Source organism: Oncorhynchus gorbuscha, linkage group LG22, assembly GCF_021184085.1.
Source record: "Oncorhynchus gorbuscha isolate QuinsamMale2020 ecotype Even-year linkage group LG22, OgorEven_v1.0, whole genome shotgun sequence".
NCBI lineage: Eukaryota > Metazoa > Chordata > Actinopteri > Salmoniformes > Salmonidae > Oncorhynchus > Oncorhynchus gorbuscha.
In genome coordinates this window covers 7,184,624-7,202,256 of record NC_060194.1, presented here as the reverse complement: position 1 = coordinate 7,202,256, position 17,633 = coordinate 7,184,624, and the positions used below count along the sequence as shown (strand labels likewise).

General features: G+C 43.6%; 1 protein-coding gene across 2 annotated transcripts in view; it reads left to right on the top strand.

Annotated features, from left to right (window-relative positions):
- The first annotated feature begins 1,743 nt into the window (after positions 1-1,743).
- Positions 1,744-17,633, top strand: part of LOC124009554 (TSC22 domain family protein 2-like) — a 38,014-nt gene continuing 22,124 nt past the window's right edge. The window contains exon 1 of one of the 2 annotated variants that reach the window (XM_046321445.1): positions 1,744-4,524. In XM_046321445.1, the coding sequence (XP_046177401.1) occupies positions 2,684-4,524 (1,841 nt within the window). In that variant the 5' untranslated portion in view covers positions 1,744-2,683. The remainder of the gene's footprint in view (positions 4,525-17,633) is intronic. The other variant, XM_046321446.1, reaches the window with a different exon arrangement.

Below are 17,633 nucleotides of genomic sequence, written 5' to 3'. Positions count from 1 at the left end.
AACACACTACACACCTACCTGCAAGTTCCCGGGCATTTCTGGGGAGAATGGCCCTAGCCCTCACCCTCCGATTCAACAGGTCCCAGACGTGCTCAATGGGATTGAGATCCGGGCTCTTCGCTGGCCATGGCAGAACATTAACATTCCTGTCTTGCAGGGAATCATGCACAGAACGAGCAGTATGGCTGGTGGCATTGTCATGCTGGAGGGTCATGTCAGGATGTGCCTGCAGGAAGTGTACCACATGAGGGAGGAGGATGTCTTCCCTGTAACGCACAGCGTTGAGATTGCTTGCAATGACAACAAACCCTCCACCTCCAAATCGATCCTGCTCCAGAGTACAGGCCTCGGTGCAATGCTCATTCCTTCGACGATAAACGTGAATCCGACCATCACCCCTGGTGAGACAACCACTACTCGTCAGTGAAGAGCACTTTTTGCCAGTCCTGTCTGGTCCAGCAACGGTGGGTTTGTGCCCATAGGCGACGTGGGGGCCGGTGATGTCTGGCGAGGACCTGCCTTACAACAGGCCTACAAGCCCTCAGTCCAGCCTCTCTCAGCCTATTGTGGACAGTCTGAGCACTGATGGAGGGATTGTGCGTTCCTGGTGTAACTCGGGCAGTTGTTGTTGCCATCCTGTACCTGTCACGCAGGTGTTATGTTCGGATGTACAGATCCTGTGCAGGTGTTGTTACATGTGGTGTGCCACTGCAAGGACGATCAGCTGTCCGTCCTGTCTCCCTGTAGCACTGTCTTAGGCGTCTCACAGTACGGACATTGCAATATATTTCCCTGGACACATCTACAGTCCTCATGCCTCCTTGCATCATGCCTAAGGCACGTTCACGCAGATGAGCAGTGACCCTGGGCATATTTCTTTTGGTGTTTTTCAGAGTCAGTAGAAAGGCCTCTTTAGTGTCCTAAGTTTTCATAACTGTGACCTTAATTGCCTACCGTCTGTAAGCTGTTCGTGTCTTAACGACCGTTCCACAGGTGCATGTTCATTAATTGTTTATGGTTCATTGAACAAGCATGAGAAACAGTGTTTAAACCCTTTACAATGAAGATCTGTGAAGTTATTTGGATTTTTACGAATGATTTTGAAAGACAAGGTCCTGAAAAAGGGACTTTTCCTTTTTGGCTGAGTTTATGTAAAATGTATGCAAAGTTTTACCTTTAAAATGCCCAAGTATACAAAACATGACAAGTTTCTAGGAAATTTGTAAAGAACATTCCCTTTGTGCTATATGGATGTAAATTGGATTTGTGTATATAACTATACTGCTAAGTCCACTATATACATATTCTAAACCACATATTCCCTTTGATACGTAATGTTTTACCATTATTCCTCCTCCACTAAACTTCCACATACTGTCCACATACTTTTGTATATATAGTCTATTTTCGAGGGAATACTTTAAGATTTGTATACATTGGCCACCAGGGGTCCAAAGATACAAAGACCACCAGGGGTCCATGGCAGAGTTTTAGTTTTGAATTTTAGTCTCCCTTTCAAATAATAAAAGTGGTCGAAAAATAAACAAGATAAATAGTCTAAAAGTGTAGTAAATATATATATCGAGAGAGAGAAATTAAATTCTCAATCATTATGTACCTAAATATGGTTGCGTTCCCGCTTCCCACGATGCAGTGCAATTGTACGTAACCAAATATTTTATATTATATTGACAAGACAGTCGAGTGACTGCTCCAACAATGGAAATACATGTCCATGAAGATGGAAGGCAGGCGAAAAGAGAGATATCTTGTGGGACCATTCTAGCTAATAAGAGTGCAAATACGCGTGTGAACAACAGTCACAACTCCGATATAAAGTTGTTTTTTCTAAGTTGCTGAAATCTCATGTGCGTCTACTTATATCAGTGCGTTCGTGACAATCAAACAATTGACCAAATTCGACACTTGTCATTGACTTCCTTACAACAATTTCTCATTGGTCGTCTTATTTTCGTGGACAGATTTTGGGCGGAGTAAACCCTCTCGCTTTGCCTCTTCCTCTCTGATATAACTGGCTAGCCATCTTCTTGACAAGAGTAAGGCAGGCGCTGTTTGGAATGTCAGTTCCATGAAGTGGGAAATAGTGACAGTGTATTCTTGGAAATGTGATTCAATTACCTTTTAAACAAGTGTTAGTATTGAATAATTTTTAATTCGCAAGTCAAGAGGGGAGAGGAGACTTGATCCGCATGATGTCTTACGTACTTGTCCCAACGTAGAGGAGTGTTGCAGCTAGCAAGCTAGCCAGCCAACGTTAGCACTTTGAGTGGAGTGGAGGGGTACGGGCCCGCCTCAGACTAAAGTAGCTCCTGCAGCTGGGGAGCTCTCTCTGCGACAGCGGCCATCTGACAACTACGGAGTCGGGACATTACTTACTGGGCAGGCCGGTTCTGACGGATCAAAGCTTTGGATCAGTTATTTAATTGCTAGCTAATTCTATTGGCAAACGCCGCATTGCTTGAATTGAGAGGGTCGGTCTTCAATGTTATGAACTCGTAAAATGCAACAGGAGAGGAGGTAGGATGACATACTCGTCTTGATAATAGAATAACTGAAATCGATGCAAATACGCTGTTTCAGATAGCCATTTGTCAGCTGATACTAGCCCACTCGCGTTTGACGCAGAATATTTAGACTGGAGTTGTAAACGCAGGCTCTCAAAATGTCTAAAATGCCGGCTAAAAAGAAGAGCTGTTTTCAGATCACAAGTGTGACACAGGCTCAGGTGGCGGCCAGCAGTGCCACGGATGACACAGAGAGCCTGGACGACCCAGACGAATCACGGACTGAAGACGTGTCTTCGGAAATATTCGACATGTCCCGGGCTGACTACGAGCCGGAGGTATGTGATCGAAGTTCATCTGAGGAAACCCTAAACCATGTAGGGGAGCAAGAGGCACCTGGCGTTATACCTCAAGTTGGGCAGCTACCTGCAATGTTGGGTCCCCCAAATGAGGGTTTTGCTATTCGAAAGGTGGGAGTGGCAGGCTCTCTGGGAACTGGTTCCTCAAGCGGCCTCCCTACCATCTCTCAGTCCAGGCTCGTGCAACAGCCTGCCCCACTGACCAGTGGGGTGGCTACCAACGTGTCAGTGAGCACATCTCAGCCAGTAGTAACTAGTTCAACCCCTACTTCTACGACGTCGACAACAAGTTGCAGTTCACGCTTCAGGGTCATCAAACTTGATCATGGTACTGGAGAGCCCTTCAGAAGGGGCCGATGGACTTGCACAGAGTTCTATGAGAAAGACTCGGAGGGTAACACAGTGGTTAACAGGACTGCGGATAACATTAGGCATGCCAATGCGTTGGACCCCAGCGCCGACAGGGACAGCGGGCTGGGGTTGACAGGTGGTTCGGTGGTCGCACCGGCGACTCTCTCAGGCCAGGGCCTAGACTCTCTAGTGGATGCTGCTGCACTTAGTGCCTCGCACATTCACCCAGTGGACACACTGCTACAGCAGCAGCAGCAGCTCCACCACCAAAACTACAACATGGGGCAGCCTGGAACAGCCACAGCCAACGCTTTCCCCACCAACAAACCCGTGGCTGTCTCAGTTCAGCAGCCAGCGCCGGGCACTATCCAACCCGCTGCCCCCCAGAACCTCCTTGTGGGGTTCAACGGTCTGCCTCAAACTGGCATCCACATACAGAAATCTCATAGCGTGCCCCCGGCAGCCCAGACCCAGCCGCTGGCTTACCCTCTCCAGCAGCAGCAACCCATTCTACAGCATCTTCCACTGGGACAACATCTATCCAACCAACCCCCAGGCCTGCCCCAGAACCAGGCGGACTACTACCAACACCACCAACCTGTCATGGAGGCAGTGGTGTCGGCTGGCCAGACCCTTTCCATGACCAGCCTCTCCATGGGACAACCTATGGGTCAGGGCCCATCGCCGGTCATGACTCCTGCCGCCGGGGTGCCGATGCAGGGCCAGGTAGGGGAGTTGGCAGCAGCGGAGGGAGGAGTCCCTTTACCCCTTAGTCAGCCAGCTCCAGGCTTGATGGGTGCAGTTGTTGGTGTTGGGGCCTCCATACTGCTGGGCAGAGCCTCTACTCTGCAGCAGCCTGTGTGTCAGTATGCCCCCACAGGGATGCCTCCTCCCCTCGGGCTCCACTCCATGCCCCCCAGTGCCCAAAACGTGCCTACCGCCGTCGTAGCCGTGACCACCAGCATCGCCGGCATGCCCACCACTGTGCCCAGTGCCTCCAACACTGCTGCAGCAGTCCCTGCCACCATGTCAAACCTGACCGCCCTCTTGTTGCCCGGGCAACAGGCCCCCACGGCCTGCAATGGCGGAGGGGTGCAGGACCTCTTGGCTGCCGGGTTTGACCAGGTGGAGGAGGGCAGTAGGAAGGTGGAGGGCCTCGCGACGGCCCAGCATCCCGCCATCACTGAGAAAAACCTGATGAAGACCCCAGAGGGCCTGCATCAGGCTGACAACCCCTCTGTGAACAGCCTGTTTGGAATACCCATACAAATGGACTGGGACGAGGACAGGTAAGGCCCCACCACCATCGTTCACTCTGTTACAGTTCACCATAGAATGGAATAGCCTAGCTAGAAAGTCAACTAAATGCTGTCAGGCCACAATACTATGGACTCTCAGGGGCAGAGCCAATCCGATACATGACTTTGGCCTAGCCTAAAATTGCCAAAGACTCCAGTCACCCAACCCATAGACTGTTCACTCTTTTACCATCCGGCAAATGGACCAACAGGCTTTGAGACAGCTTCTACCCCCAAGCCATAAGACTGCTAAATAGTCAATTAATGGTACCCAAACTATCTGTACTGACTCCATCTTGCACTGCCTTTATGGACACTCACTAGACTATGTATACACACTCACACACACTACATTGACACTCCCACACACAACCCGCACGCATTCAAATACACTACATACACCCACACACTCATACCGACAACACAAATGCACACATTACACACACACACTTTCATTTGCTGCTGCTACTCTGTTCTTTTATTTTAGTCTTATCTATCCTGATGCCTAGTCACTTTACCTTGCCTTCATATCTGTCTCTAATACTTTACCTCTGCACATTGATCTGGTACTGGTACTCCCGGTATACATATCCATTCTTGTGCATTTAATTGTATTCCTCGTGTCACTATTTTATTTTAATTATTTTTAAACCGCGTCGCTGGGAAGGGCTCGTAGGCAAGCATTTGTACTACACCTGTTGTATTTATGTTAAAAATAAAATGTGATTTTATTAGCTATAGCGAAACAATAGCTCAATCTCCTTGGTTGAGGTATAAATCATTTTGGTACCGTTTTCTCTCTGTATGCAGTACAGTTGGCAGGTTTTTATATCAGTGTTGAATAACAACATTGCAGCTGTGAAGTGGTTTTATAAAGTGCAGGGGGTGTGGGAACTTTAAGTGTGTGTGTGTTCACATGGGGGAGGGTCTGTCTTGAAATTATGTGGCAGCCAGCTCCCTGGACACACGGTGCATTCGGAAAGTATTCAGACCCTTTGACTTTTTCCACATTTTGTTACTTTACAGCCTTATTCAAAAATGTATTATAATTTTTTTCCCTCAATCAACACACAATACCCCATAATGACAAAGTGAAAAATAGTTTTTTTTTTAACCTAAGTATTCAGACCTTTTACTTTGTTGATCACCTTTGGCAGCAATTACAGCCTCGAGTCTACTTGGGCATGACACTACAAGCTTGGTACACCCTGTATTTGGGGAGTTTCTCCCATTCTTCTCTGCAGATCTTCTCAAGTTCTGTCAGGTTGGATGGGGACCGTCACTGCACAGCTATCTTCAGGTTTCTCCAAAGATGAGAACATCAAAGGGTTCAAGTCCGGGCTCTGGCTGGGCCACTCAAGGACTTTCAGAGACTTGTCCTGAATCCCCTCCTGCGTTGTCTTGGCTGTGTGCTTAGGTTCATTGTTCTGTTGGAAGGTGAACCTTCGCACAAGTCTGAGGTCCTGAACTCTGGAGCAGGTTTTCAGCAAGGGTCTCTCTCTGTACTTTGCACCGTTCATCTTTCCCTCGGTCCAGACTAGTCTCCCTGCCGCTGAAAAACATAACCACAGCATGATGTTGCCACCACCATGCTTCACCGTAGGGATGGTGCCATGTTTTTTCCCCAGACGTGACACTTGGCATTAAGGCCAAATAGTTCAATCTTGGTTTCATCAGACCAGAGAGTGTTGTTTATCATGGTCTGAGAGTCCTTTGTGGGTCTTTTGGCAAACCCCAAGTGAGCTGTCATGTGCCTTTTTTACTGAGGAGTGGCTTCCGCCTCGCCACTCTGCCATAAAGGCCTGATGGGTGGAGGGCTCCAGAGATGGTTGTTCTTCTGGAAGGTTCTCCCATCTTCACAGAGGAACTCTGGAGCTCTGACAGTGACAATCGGGTTCTTGGTCACCTCCCTGACCCAAGACCCTTCTCCCCCAATTGCTCTCTAGCTACAATGATATCTTCAACCTAGCATCTCTTTTAGCTTGCTAGCTAGCTGCTCTGCAGTGCAAGCTAGGTTGACTTGCTATAAAGTTTGAGAAACAAGTAGCACTTTTGTGCTACTGAAATTGTATATGTTTATATTATGTTAGAACAATGGTGCAACTAATAAAAATATAATTTTATATCGTGCTTTCTCCTGCCTTTAGAGCGGTCGCTGTCCATGGTTCTGAAACGCCAGTGCGCTGTTGAATTGGTGCCTTTTTCATGTTGCTATGTGCATAATAGCGAAGTTAACCAGTATTTTGGTGTTGAGAACAATGCGGCGGAGGCTGCAGTAGAATTAGGAGACAGGAAAACAGCTCTTTCCTTAATTGTCTAAGAAAAGTGAGGAGAGGGATAAACCCCAACTTAATTAGGTCTAATCAATAGCCTAACTGTTAAATGTGCCTGACTTTAAGTCATCAATATACAGTTCCAGTCCAAAGTTTGGACACCTACTCATTCAAGGGTTTTTATTTATTTTTTGCTATTTTCTACATTGTCGAATAATAGTGAAGACATCTAAACTATGAAATAACATATATTGAATCATGTAGTAACAAAAAAGAGATGATTGAAAGTAGCCACCCTTTGCCTTGATGGCAGCTTTGCACACTCTTGGCATTCTCTCAAGCAGCTTCCATGAGGAATGCTTTTACAACAGTCTTTGAAGGAGTTCCCACAAATGCTAAGCGCTTGTCTGTTTTTCCTTCACTCTGCGGTCCAACTCATCCCAAACCATGTCAATTGGGTTGAGGTCGGTGGATTGTTGGAGGCCAGGTCATCGATGCAGCACTCCATCACTCTCCTTGGTCAAATAGCCCTTACCAGCCTGGATGTGTGTTGGGTCATTGTCCTGTTGAAAAACAAATGATAGTCTCCCTAAGCGCAAACCAGATGGGATGGCATACCACTGTAGAATGCTGTGGTAGCCATGCTGATTAAGGGTGCCTTGAATTCTAAATAAATCACTGACAGTGTTACCAGCAAAGCACAGTCACCACCACCAACCAAAAATCTCACTCCCTCTAGTTATTTGTCTTAAATATTTAATCTAACAGTGCGCTTAAAGCATCAGACAAGCTCAGCCCATATAGTGGATTTTATTTACACATGAAGGGTGTGTCTACATGTTGGCCAATCAATTGGTTGAAAAACAGACGACTTTTGGTCATCAATATTTTTATTTTTTTGGTCGGACAGCTTACATGCACCGACCGTATTCCTTCACAGAAAATGCATTATTGCACCACATTCGGCAGAAAATAGCTTCATTTTCATCAGATGACAACAGAAGTGCAACGCTATTTGGCTGGACTTTTTATTTCTGTTGATCATTGAAGGAATGCAGCCAGCTACATTTCACAATGTTTTGCTTGACGTTAAACTGGTGTTTTACCTGAGAAATGTAGCTACACATCAGTCAGTGCTATCTACTTAAACATGTATTCTCATCCAAGTGTAGAAGTGCAACTGAGCAGAAAATTAGTCTGATGCCAAGCAGAAATTACAATAAGAAGCATTTTAGATCTGCATTGACAATGCAGCAAGATATTTGTTAAGCGTTTTGTAATGAATTATTTTGTGGAATTCTGCATTAATGCGACCCTTGGCTTGTATATTGCCACATTTCATGTTATCAGACTTTGTATTTATTGTGGATCACCATTAGCTTAAGTTAGATATACACTACATGAGCAAAAGTTTGTGAACACCTGCTTGTTGAACATCTCATTTGAAAATCATGGCCATTTTAATATAGAGTTGGTCCCCCTTTGCTGCTATAACAGCCTCTACTCTTCTGGTAAGGCTTTCCACTACATGTTGGAATGTTGCTGAAGGGACTTGCTTCCATTCCATGTGAGGTCAGGCACTGATGTTGGGTGATTAGGCCTGGCTCGCAGTCGGCACTCAAATTCATCCTAAAGGTGTTCGATGGGATTGAGGTCAGGGCTCTGTGCAGGCCAGTCAAGTTCTTCCACACTGATCTCGACAAACCATTTATGTATGGACCTTGTTTTGTGCATGGGGGCATGCTGAAACTGGAAAGGGTGTTCCTCAAACTGTTGCCACAAAGTTGGAAGCACAGAATCATTTAGAATGTCATTGTATGCTGTAGGATTTCCCATTACTGGAACTAAGGGGCATAGCTCAAACCATGAAAAACAGCCACAGACCATTATACCTCCTCAACCAAACTTTAGAGTTGGCACTATGTATTCAGGCAGGTAGCTTACTCACGCCAAACGCCGATTCGTCCGTCTACTGCCAGATGGTGAAGCGTGATTCATCACTCCAGAGAACGCATTTCCACTGCGCCGATGGCTGCGAGCTTTACACCACTCCAGCAGAAGCTTGGCATGGGGATCTTAGGCTTGTGTGCGGCTGCTCGTCCATGGAAACCCATTTCATGAAGCTCCCGACACAGTTATTGTGCTGACGTTGCTTCCAGAGGCAGCTTTGAACTCTGTAGTGAGTGTTGCAACCGAGGACTTCGTGGCTGAGCCGTTGTTGCTCCTAGACATTTCCACTTCACAATAACGGCGATAACAGTTGACCAGCGCAGATCTAGCAGGGGAAAAATTTACAAATTTGGCTGTGCTCGATTTTATACACCCTTCAGCAATGGGTGTGGCTGAAATAGCCGAATCCACTAATTTGAATGGGTGTCCACTTTTATACGCAACAAAAATATAAACACAACTTGATGTGTTGGTCTCATGTTTCATGACCTGAAATAAAAGATCCTAGACATTTTTCATATGCACAAAAAGCTTATTTCTCTCATTTTGTGCACAAATTTGTTTATATCCCTGTTGGTGAGCATTTCTCCATTGCCAAGATAATCCATTCACCTGGCAGTTGTGGGCAAGTCAAGAAGATCATTCCACAGGTGCACCTTGTGCTGGGAACAATCAAAGGCCACTCTAAAATGTGCAGTTTTGTCACACAACACCATGCCAGAGATGTCTCAAGTTCTGAGGGAGCGCGCAATTGGCATGCTGACTGCAGGAATGTCCACCAGAGCTGTAGCTAGATAAGTCAATTTCTCTACCATAAGCAGCCTCCAATGTTGTTTTTAGATAATTTGGCAGTGCTGCCAACCGGCCTCAACCGCAGACCACATGTTTGGAATCGTGTGGTCGAGCACTTTGCTGATGTTAACATTGTGAACAGAGTGCCCCATGGTGGCGGTGGGGTTATGATATGGGGAGGCATAAGCCATGGACAATGAACACAATTGCCTTTTATTAATGGCAATTTCAATGCATAGATACCGTGATGAGATTCTGGTGCCCATTGTCATGCCATTCATCACCTCATTTCAGCATGATAATGCACGGCCACATGTCGCAATTCCTGAAAGCTGAAAATGTCCCAGTTCGTCCATGGCCTGCATACTCACCAGACATGTCATCCGTTGAGCATGTTTGGGATGCTCTGGATCGACGTATGACCTCGTGTTCGACTTCCCTCCAATATCCAGCAACTTCGCACAGCCATTGAAAAGGAGTGGCTTGACATTCCACAGGCCACAATCAATAGCCTGATCAACTCTATGCTAAGGAGATGTGTCACGCTGCATGAGGCAAATGGTTAGATAATCATTAGATAATTTATTTTGGTACTGTTCATATGAAGATTGTTTTTGGTCGTAGGTCCAGGAATGGCTGAAGAATTGCAACATTTACGTGGCTCTAACTCTGCAGTTGGCACGGCTGGGTGATTTTGAAAAGTCATAGTCAATCGATCAATAACATTTTGCTAAAAGTATTATATTTTCTTTAATTTACAATCTATAGAAACTGAGAATTGGAAAGGTTCAGAACTTTTGTGAAACATCACAACACAGTTAAACTGGATGGTCTTTAGAAATGGATGGGAGGGGTAGAGGAAGGATAGGAGTAAAAACAAACAAAAGATTGTTCGTAAAATGTATTTAGTAAGTATAAGCTAGAGGTAAAAGCCTAAGTGCTGCTGTTCATCAGTTTACTCCAATTAGGGGAGGGGTATTAGGGTTAGTGGAAAATATAGGAAAATATATCTTAAAGATTGTGTATAGTGCCTTCGGAAAGTATTCAGACCCCTTGACTTTTTCCACATTTTGTTACGTTTACAGCCTTATTCTAAAATGGTTTAAATAAAAAAAATCCTCAGCAATCTACACAATCACAATGACAAAGTGAAACTAGGTTTTTAGAAACTTTTGCAAATTGATAAAAAAATATTTACCTTATTGACAAGTATTCAGACCCTTTGCTATGCGTCCTGTTTCCATTGATCATCCTTGATGTTTCTACAACTGGATTGGAGTCCACCTGTGATAAATGCATAACCCAAAATGATGTTCCAAAAACAGGTTTTAGGCATTTTTGCCAATTTGTATTAAATGAAGTACTATAACATTTGCATAAGTATTCAGACTCATTACTCAGTACTTTGTTAAAGCACCTTTTGGCAGAGATTACAGCCTTGAGTTGTCTTGTGTATGATGCTATAAGCTTAGCGCAACTGTTTTTGAGGAGTTCCTCCGGTTTTTCTCTGCAGTACCTCTCAAGCTTTATCAGGTTGGATGGAGAGTTTCACTGCAAAAGCTTTTTTCAGGTATCTCCAGAGACGTTCAAGCCCAGGCTCGGCCACTCAAAGACATTCAGAGACTTGTCCCGAAGCCACTCCTGCCTTGTCTTGGCTGTTTTTATTAGGGTCGTTGTCCTGTTGCAAGGTGAACCCCGGTTTGAGGTCCTGAGCAGTCTGGAGCAGATTTCCATGGTTTCTAAACCTGTTTTTGCTTTGTCATTATGGGGTATTGTGTGTAGATGAACATTAATACATTTTAGAGTGAGGCTGTAATGTAACAAAGTGGAAAAAAGGGAAGGGGTCTAAATACTGTGTGTATGTTTTGATGGAGGCTACAATCCATCTGCAATATTAAAGCTGATCAACTTTGGGACTGTGAAGAGGCCTGGTGGCATGTCTTGTGGGGTATGCATGTGTTTTTGAGCTGTGGGCTAATAGTTTAAACAGACAGCTCGGTACATTCACCATGTCAATACTTCTCACAAATATAAGCAGTGATGAAATCAATCTCTCATGTACTTTGAGCCAGGAGAGATAAACATATTATTGTTAGCTCTCATGTACATTTTAAGGGCCAGCCATGCTGCCCTTTTCTGGGCCAATTGCAATTTTCCTAAGTCCTTAGCTATTTTCCTTAGCTACTGTTGCATCAATATGTTTGACCATGACAGTTTACAATCCAAGGTTACTCCAAGGAGTTCAGTCTCTTCAACTTGCACAATTTCTACATTATTCATTACAATATTTACAGGAGATACAGGTTTTACTCAGAGCCAGTGGTAGGTCATTAGTAAAGATTTTTTAAAAAGGGGGCCTAGACTGCTGCCCTGGGGAATGCCTGATTCTAACTGGATTATGTTGGAGAGGATTCCATTAATTCATGTGGTAGGTTGACTGATAACCCTAGTAGGTTGACTGATAACGTTACAGTTTTAAAGCTTTTTCCTGAGTGGGCAGCTTGATGAAAGCCAGTTAATATTTGGTCACCTGTTGATAAAGCATTTCATACACATTATCCTGATACTGACTGTTGGCACTTGGTCTATAGCAGCTTCCCACAAGAATGGGCTTTAGGTGGGGCAGGTGAACCTGTAGCCATATTACTTCAACAGCATTTGGCATGACATCCTCAAAGCATTACAGGAATATGACTCTGAACATAAACAGCAACTCCTCCACCATTGGCATTCCTGTTTCTTCTGGTTTCTTCTGAAGATGTTGAAACCATGTATTGCTACCACTGTATCATCAAATGTATTATCTAAGTGAGTTTCAGACAGAGTCAGTATATGAACGTTATCTTCTAGCAAATTATCGATTTCATGAAACTTGTTTCCTAGGTTACATGTTAATGTGGGCTATTTTTAGCACTTGTTTTTATTGCTTTACTGGGAGGCTTATCAGAAGTAGACATGACACTGATATTTATGTTTGAGCTGATAGTGTAGGGTGAACTGCACCTAGTGGACTTCCAACTAGGTCAAACAGTCTCAGTGGTAATAGTATAACTCAGGCTCATGATTACTGCATACAATAGCTGTAGGATGGCCCGAGGCATTCAGGGGAGTTGGAGGGACATAAATTAGGTTATTTACATTATGACTGCCAACAACCCTGGGACAATGTCACTGATAAGTCATTGTCTCAAAGCAGCCTTTAAATGCTAGGACAGGAGCCAAAATGATTTGGATGGACTCTGTCATTCCTGTAAAGCATCTTCTGTTTCCAAAAGGTGTCAAAGTTCACTTTTATAGATATGCCAACCGAGCTACAGTAGTCTTTTAGCCAGCTGTGTAATGCCAGTAGCCTGCTGAGTCTTTCACAGCCGCGTTCCAGCGACGGTGCCGGGCCTGAAATAATTGATCACTTTTTTTTGGACAGCCTTGTATTGTCCTGTACTCATGCTCCAGTATAGCAAAGGGTTTTTGTCCCGGGAACCTAGCTGCCTGATGATATTCACGTAGTAGACCTCCCCCTTAGGAAAATGTTCTGGGAAGATGGGCCAGGAGTTGGTGCATGATTCTAGAAGTGGTTGCTGCCAAGTGGATTTCTCAAGAACTGTGGTTAGTCTGTATGATATGTATACACTTGATACAGGAGTCAAGTTTGGGGATAAGCTCGGCCTACAAACATAAGTATGACATCTTGGAAGTAGGGCTGCAAATTTTGGTCAATTTTGCTGTAGACTAATCGACCCTCATTAACCGTTAACAAATGGTTCAAATTCTTTCAAACAGCAAAATGACTTCATCAACAGAAAATACTATGCATACATGGAATTTTTCATTTAAGAGCTTAATTGAAAAATACAAGAATAGCACAGCTACGTTTCACAGCCAAAATGCTATTTTCTTATACATGCAACTCCTGTAATGAAGCAGCTAATGTAAAACTTCATTGTAAATAATTTTCCAAAATACAATTTGTGGGAATACACTTCTAAAGACACACAGAGATTAAAATCTCAAATTTAGAGGGAAAATCGAAAGATGCAAGAACTACGGTGGGTTGCTAATATGACTTGGATTGTGCCTTTGGCTTCTGGACAACAAAATAAAGTTGATATGAAAACCAATAGAGGAGGAGAGATGCTGGTTTCAATGGCATAATAGGAAGTCTATATAAAATAGTTTCTATAGTCGGCATTTGGCTAGGCTACTTGGAAGCAAGGTAAGACATGCCTCATGAGTTAAAATGTCCAGGTTTAAAACAATTTAAAGTATATGTTTTCAAAATACCTCCAGCTCAGATTGCGAGGTGGTGGGTCCCTCGTTGATACTGGATTGCCTATGCACTCGAATGGAGGACACACTTCAAATAGTAGTTGATACAAATAGTAGCATTAAAGCTGGTATCCTCTTAAACTCTTTTTTTTAGAATTGTTGCACAATGATTGCACTCCAGCAGAAACCAGCTGTTTGAGGGGCAGCAGCTTTTGATGTCCCTGATATTCCACTCCAAACTAGAAATGGATCAAATTACTGTTCCTGAAATATATTTTGATCTGAGAAATTAAGCTAATTGATTGCACCCAAATTGGTCATATTTTTGATATATAGGATTCAAATAATATTCAATAAGTATAGTACCTAGCAATGAGTGAGGAATCCAAAGAAATTGTCAAAAGCCTCCCACCCCAACAACGAGTCTCAGTTCGCTATGTCTTACAAGTAGTATGGCACTGCGGTTCAGAGTATTGTAATGTATTCCCAGTGAATTTAATGGTGTGTCCCCCCCCTGTCCAGAGAAATTAGACATTGAAGTTGTAAGGTCCAATCCTACATCCTGATATTACAAAGAGTTCCCCCAAAATACAAAATTACATATTGGTTATCTAAACAGTCTATGGACAAGATATGACCGCAATCCATGTGTTGGTTTTTTGTTGTCCACTGTTTCATTTGTGGCAGAAATTAAACGCAAGTCGATGGTACCTACAGTATGTTGGCATTTTCACGCTTCATGTCCAAATCATCCTGAAGTATCACATTTATTGTGTAACTCGGATGTTTCTTCTAGCTGTGGATATGATGCTCAAATGCTAATTATAGGTACCATTGACTTGCATTGAATTTGTGCCACAAATGCTAAAAAGTTAGCATTTGAAACTGGCCAGGTAAACAACCAAACAGGTTGGTGTTATACCTTGTTCATAAACTGCTTACATGTCATGGAAGGGGGAGAATTGATACTGTATAGTCATTGTTAGGATGGGATTGGCGTAGGGTGGGGGAGGGTGAGTCTCTTTTGGATTCCTCATGTCTTATTGTTAGAAATCGTATGTTCGGTACTACATTTATTGAATATTCTAAGAATCCTATGAATTAAAATGGCCAATTTTTTTGGGGGTGCAATCAATTATCTTAATTTCTCAGATCAAATTGTTTCAACAAAATAATGTTGTAGGAATGCTAATCTTCTCGGTTTCTAACTACAGAAACGCTTTCAGAACCATCTAAGATGGTGGGTGTCATGGCTTGCTGAAATGACATGGAACAACTCTATTCTGACATAAGTTACAGATACTAAACCTTGACTGAAAACAGTCCTTTAGTGTAGATATGCAGTTTAGACTAACGTTACACAGAATCGTAGTGCATATGTTAATCTACAGATTTGGTTGAGAGGTGTCGCTCACACTTCCTTTTCAAACGCTAAAACTTTCAGTTCCTGAGCTGAGCGCTTGCCTGAGTTGGCAAGCGTGAGAGGAAATGGTAAAATGGCTTGAATCTGTTGGTAATTTCCATATACAGGTTTTATAGACAAATATAGACCCGGCATCCTATGCAACAGCCCAGGCATTTTGCGTTCGGTGACATATGGCCTAGAGGCCTAGTTTAGCCCTTTTTTTGTTTTACAAGCATACTTTTTTTTTTCAAGCTATTTTTATTTCACCTTTTATTTAACCAGGTAGGCCAGTTGAGAATAACTTCTCATTTACAACTGCGACCTGGACAAGATAAAGCAAAGCATTGCGACCAAAAACAACACTGAGTTCCACAAACAAACGTACAGTCAATAACACAATAGAACAATGTATGTATAATGTGTGCAAATGTAGAAGAGTAGGGAGATTAAGGCAATACATAGGCCATAGAGGTGAAATAATTACAATTTAGCATTAACACTGGAGTGATAGATGTGCAAGTCGAGATACTGGGGTGCAAAAGAGCAAGAGGGTAAGTAATAATATGGGGATGAGGTAGTTGGGTGTGCTATTTACAGATTGGCTGTGACTTGCCTTATAAGCTTTTTCAGAAAGTTGTTTAGTGTTTTTGCAGCACAGGCTTTTGCCATTTGAAGGCTCTGGTTCTGCCCTTTGTTGATTTCATGAGCCTAACTTGCTTTTTAAAGTTATTTAGTAGTGCGTTTGAATATAGGCCACTTAGTTTTTCAGTTTTGCGATTTCTAAGTTGCTGTGTTTAAAACGGCAATGATTCACGCCTTGCAACAAAGTGACTGCCTATATTCTTTTAGCTGTTGTGAGTGAAGCAAGCAGCTGCTTGTCCCAGGCTCGTGAGAATTAAAACTCTCTCTCCAAATGATTCGAGTGGGGGTCTCATGATAGCAGCAGCCCTATCAGGCAGCGAAGTGGTCTTTCCACCGTGCCCCCATTCTACAGATAAGGCCCTGTCAACGTGGTGTGTCGGACGTCAGTCACTACACTATCTGCCATATATTTCTCTCTCACTCTCTCTCAATATCTGCCTGAAACATAATCGAAATTCGTCATTGTCACCCACCTCCCCTTGTCCGGAATCAAAACCGCACTGGCTGTCGAGACCTGCCTAACTTTGCGTCTGTTCCACCTCTGTGTCTTTCATGCCATTGGGAACGTCCTCTGTTGCAGTGTCTAGAGCCAGGCCCCTTGACTGACTGCCCGGCATAGAGAGGCAAGGCAAACTGGCAGTTGTGACTGAGGTATTCCTAGAACTCTAGGAAGCCACAGAGTGAGTAGAGATCCACAGTCATATTTGATATAATGGTCCCAGATGAGTGCGTAGGGTAGTGATAGGCCTAGTACATAGCTCGTATCTCCCTTGGTAACATCCAGGCCTAACCAGTTGTAGGTTTCCCATTCTCACAATATAGTTAGCAAATGTCATCAGCGGTGTTGGTAAAATTAGGTGTCTGACTTGTTGCTGTCGCAGTGACTACATCTGTTAATGCCTTACACGGAACCCAAACTGGGGGTTAGTAGAGGGGGGGTAGTAGAAGTGAAGGAGTGATTGACACTGAAATGTGCCCGTATGTGTTGGTGGACAAGGAGGTGGGGGAAGATGGGGGTGGGGATTCACTTTTTTGAATAGAACAGTCGTGTTAAGGGAAGTCTTGTGTATTTCCTGAGTGTCTCTGTGACAACAATCGGCCTCGGGTATCCTGCTGTTTCCTGTTTTGCTCACCAGAGAGTGAGAAGAGGGGTATGATCACGGTCTTGACCATGGTTTCCGTTATGTAAATGACTGGACATTTTGAGAAATTTACTGGACCTGTATGCTTTGGGTGCGTAACTTGATTTGGGTGTCTACCCACAGTGCTCAGAATAACAAATCACACGTCGATTATGGTAATTCATCTTAAAAGTACATTGTAACTCGAGGATGCAACGACGTGCGTCTTCTCCGAATTACTTTGCAAACTGTGAAGATGTTAGATCAACTTCACATTTTACTTTTCCTCAGCCAACAAGATGATTAACGAACAGCAAAATCACTAGCCTATGTGTTACAGGTTGGACACTATATAACCTATGTCAATCTACTATCCCCCAATAGTAGAAAAGTTCACCTATTCTATTGGTCAGTTGGTTGAGAGAAATTGCCTATTCCAAACGGACTCTGGGACAGTTGTGGGACAATAGATCCCAAATTCATACAACCAATATGCCTAGGCTACGTATATTTAAAAACATTTTTAAAGCAATGATGCTGATGCAACAGATCAGAACATTTAGGTTACAATTTTGATGCTTTACAAAAATATACACTGAACATGAAACAAAGATTGTACAGAGGTTCAGATAAGGAAATCAGTCAATTGAA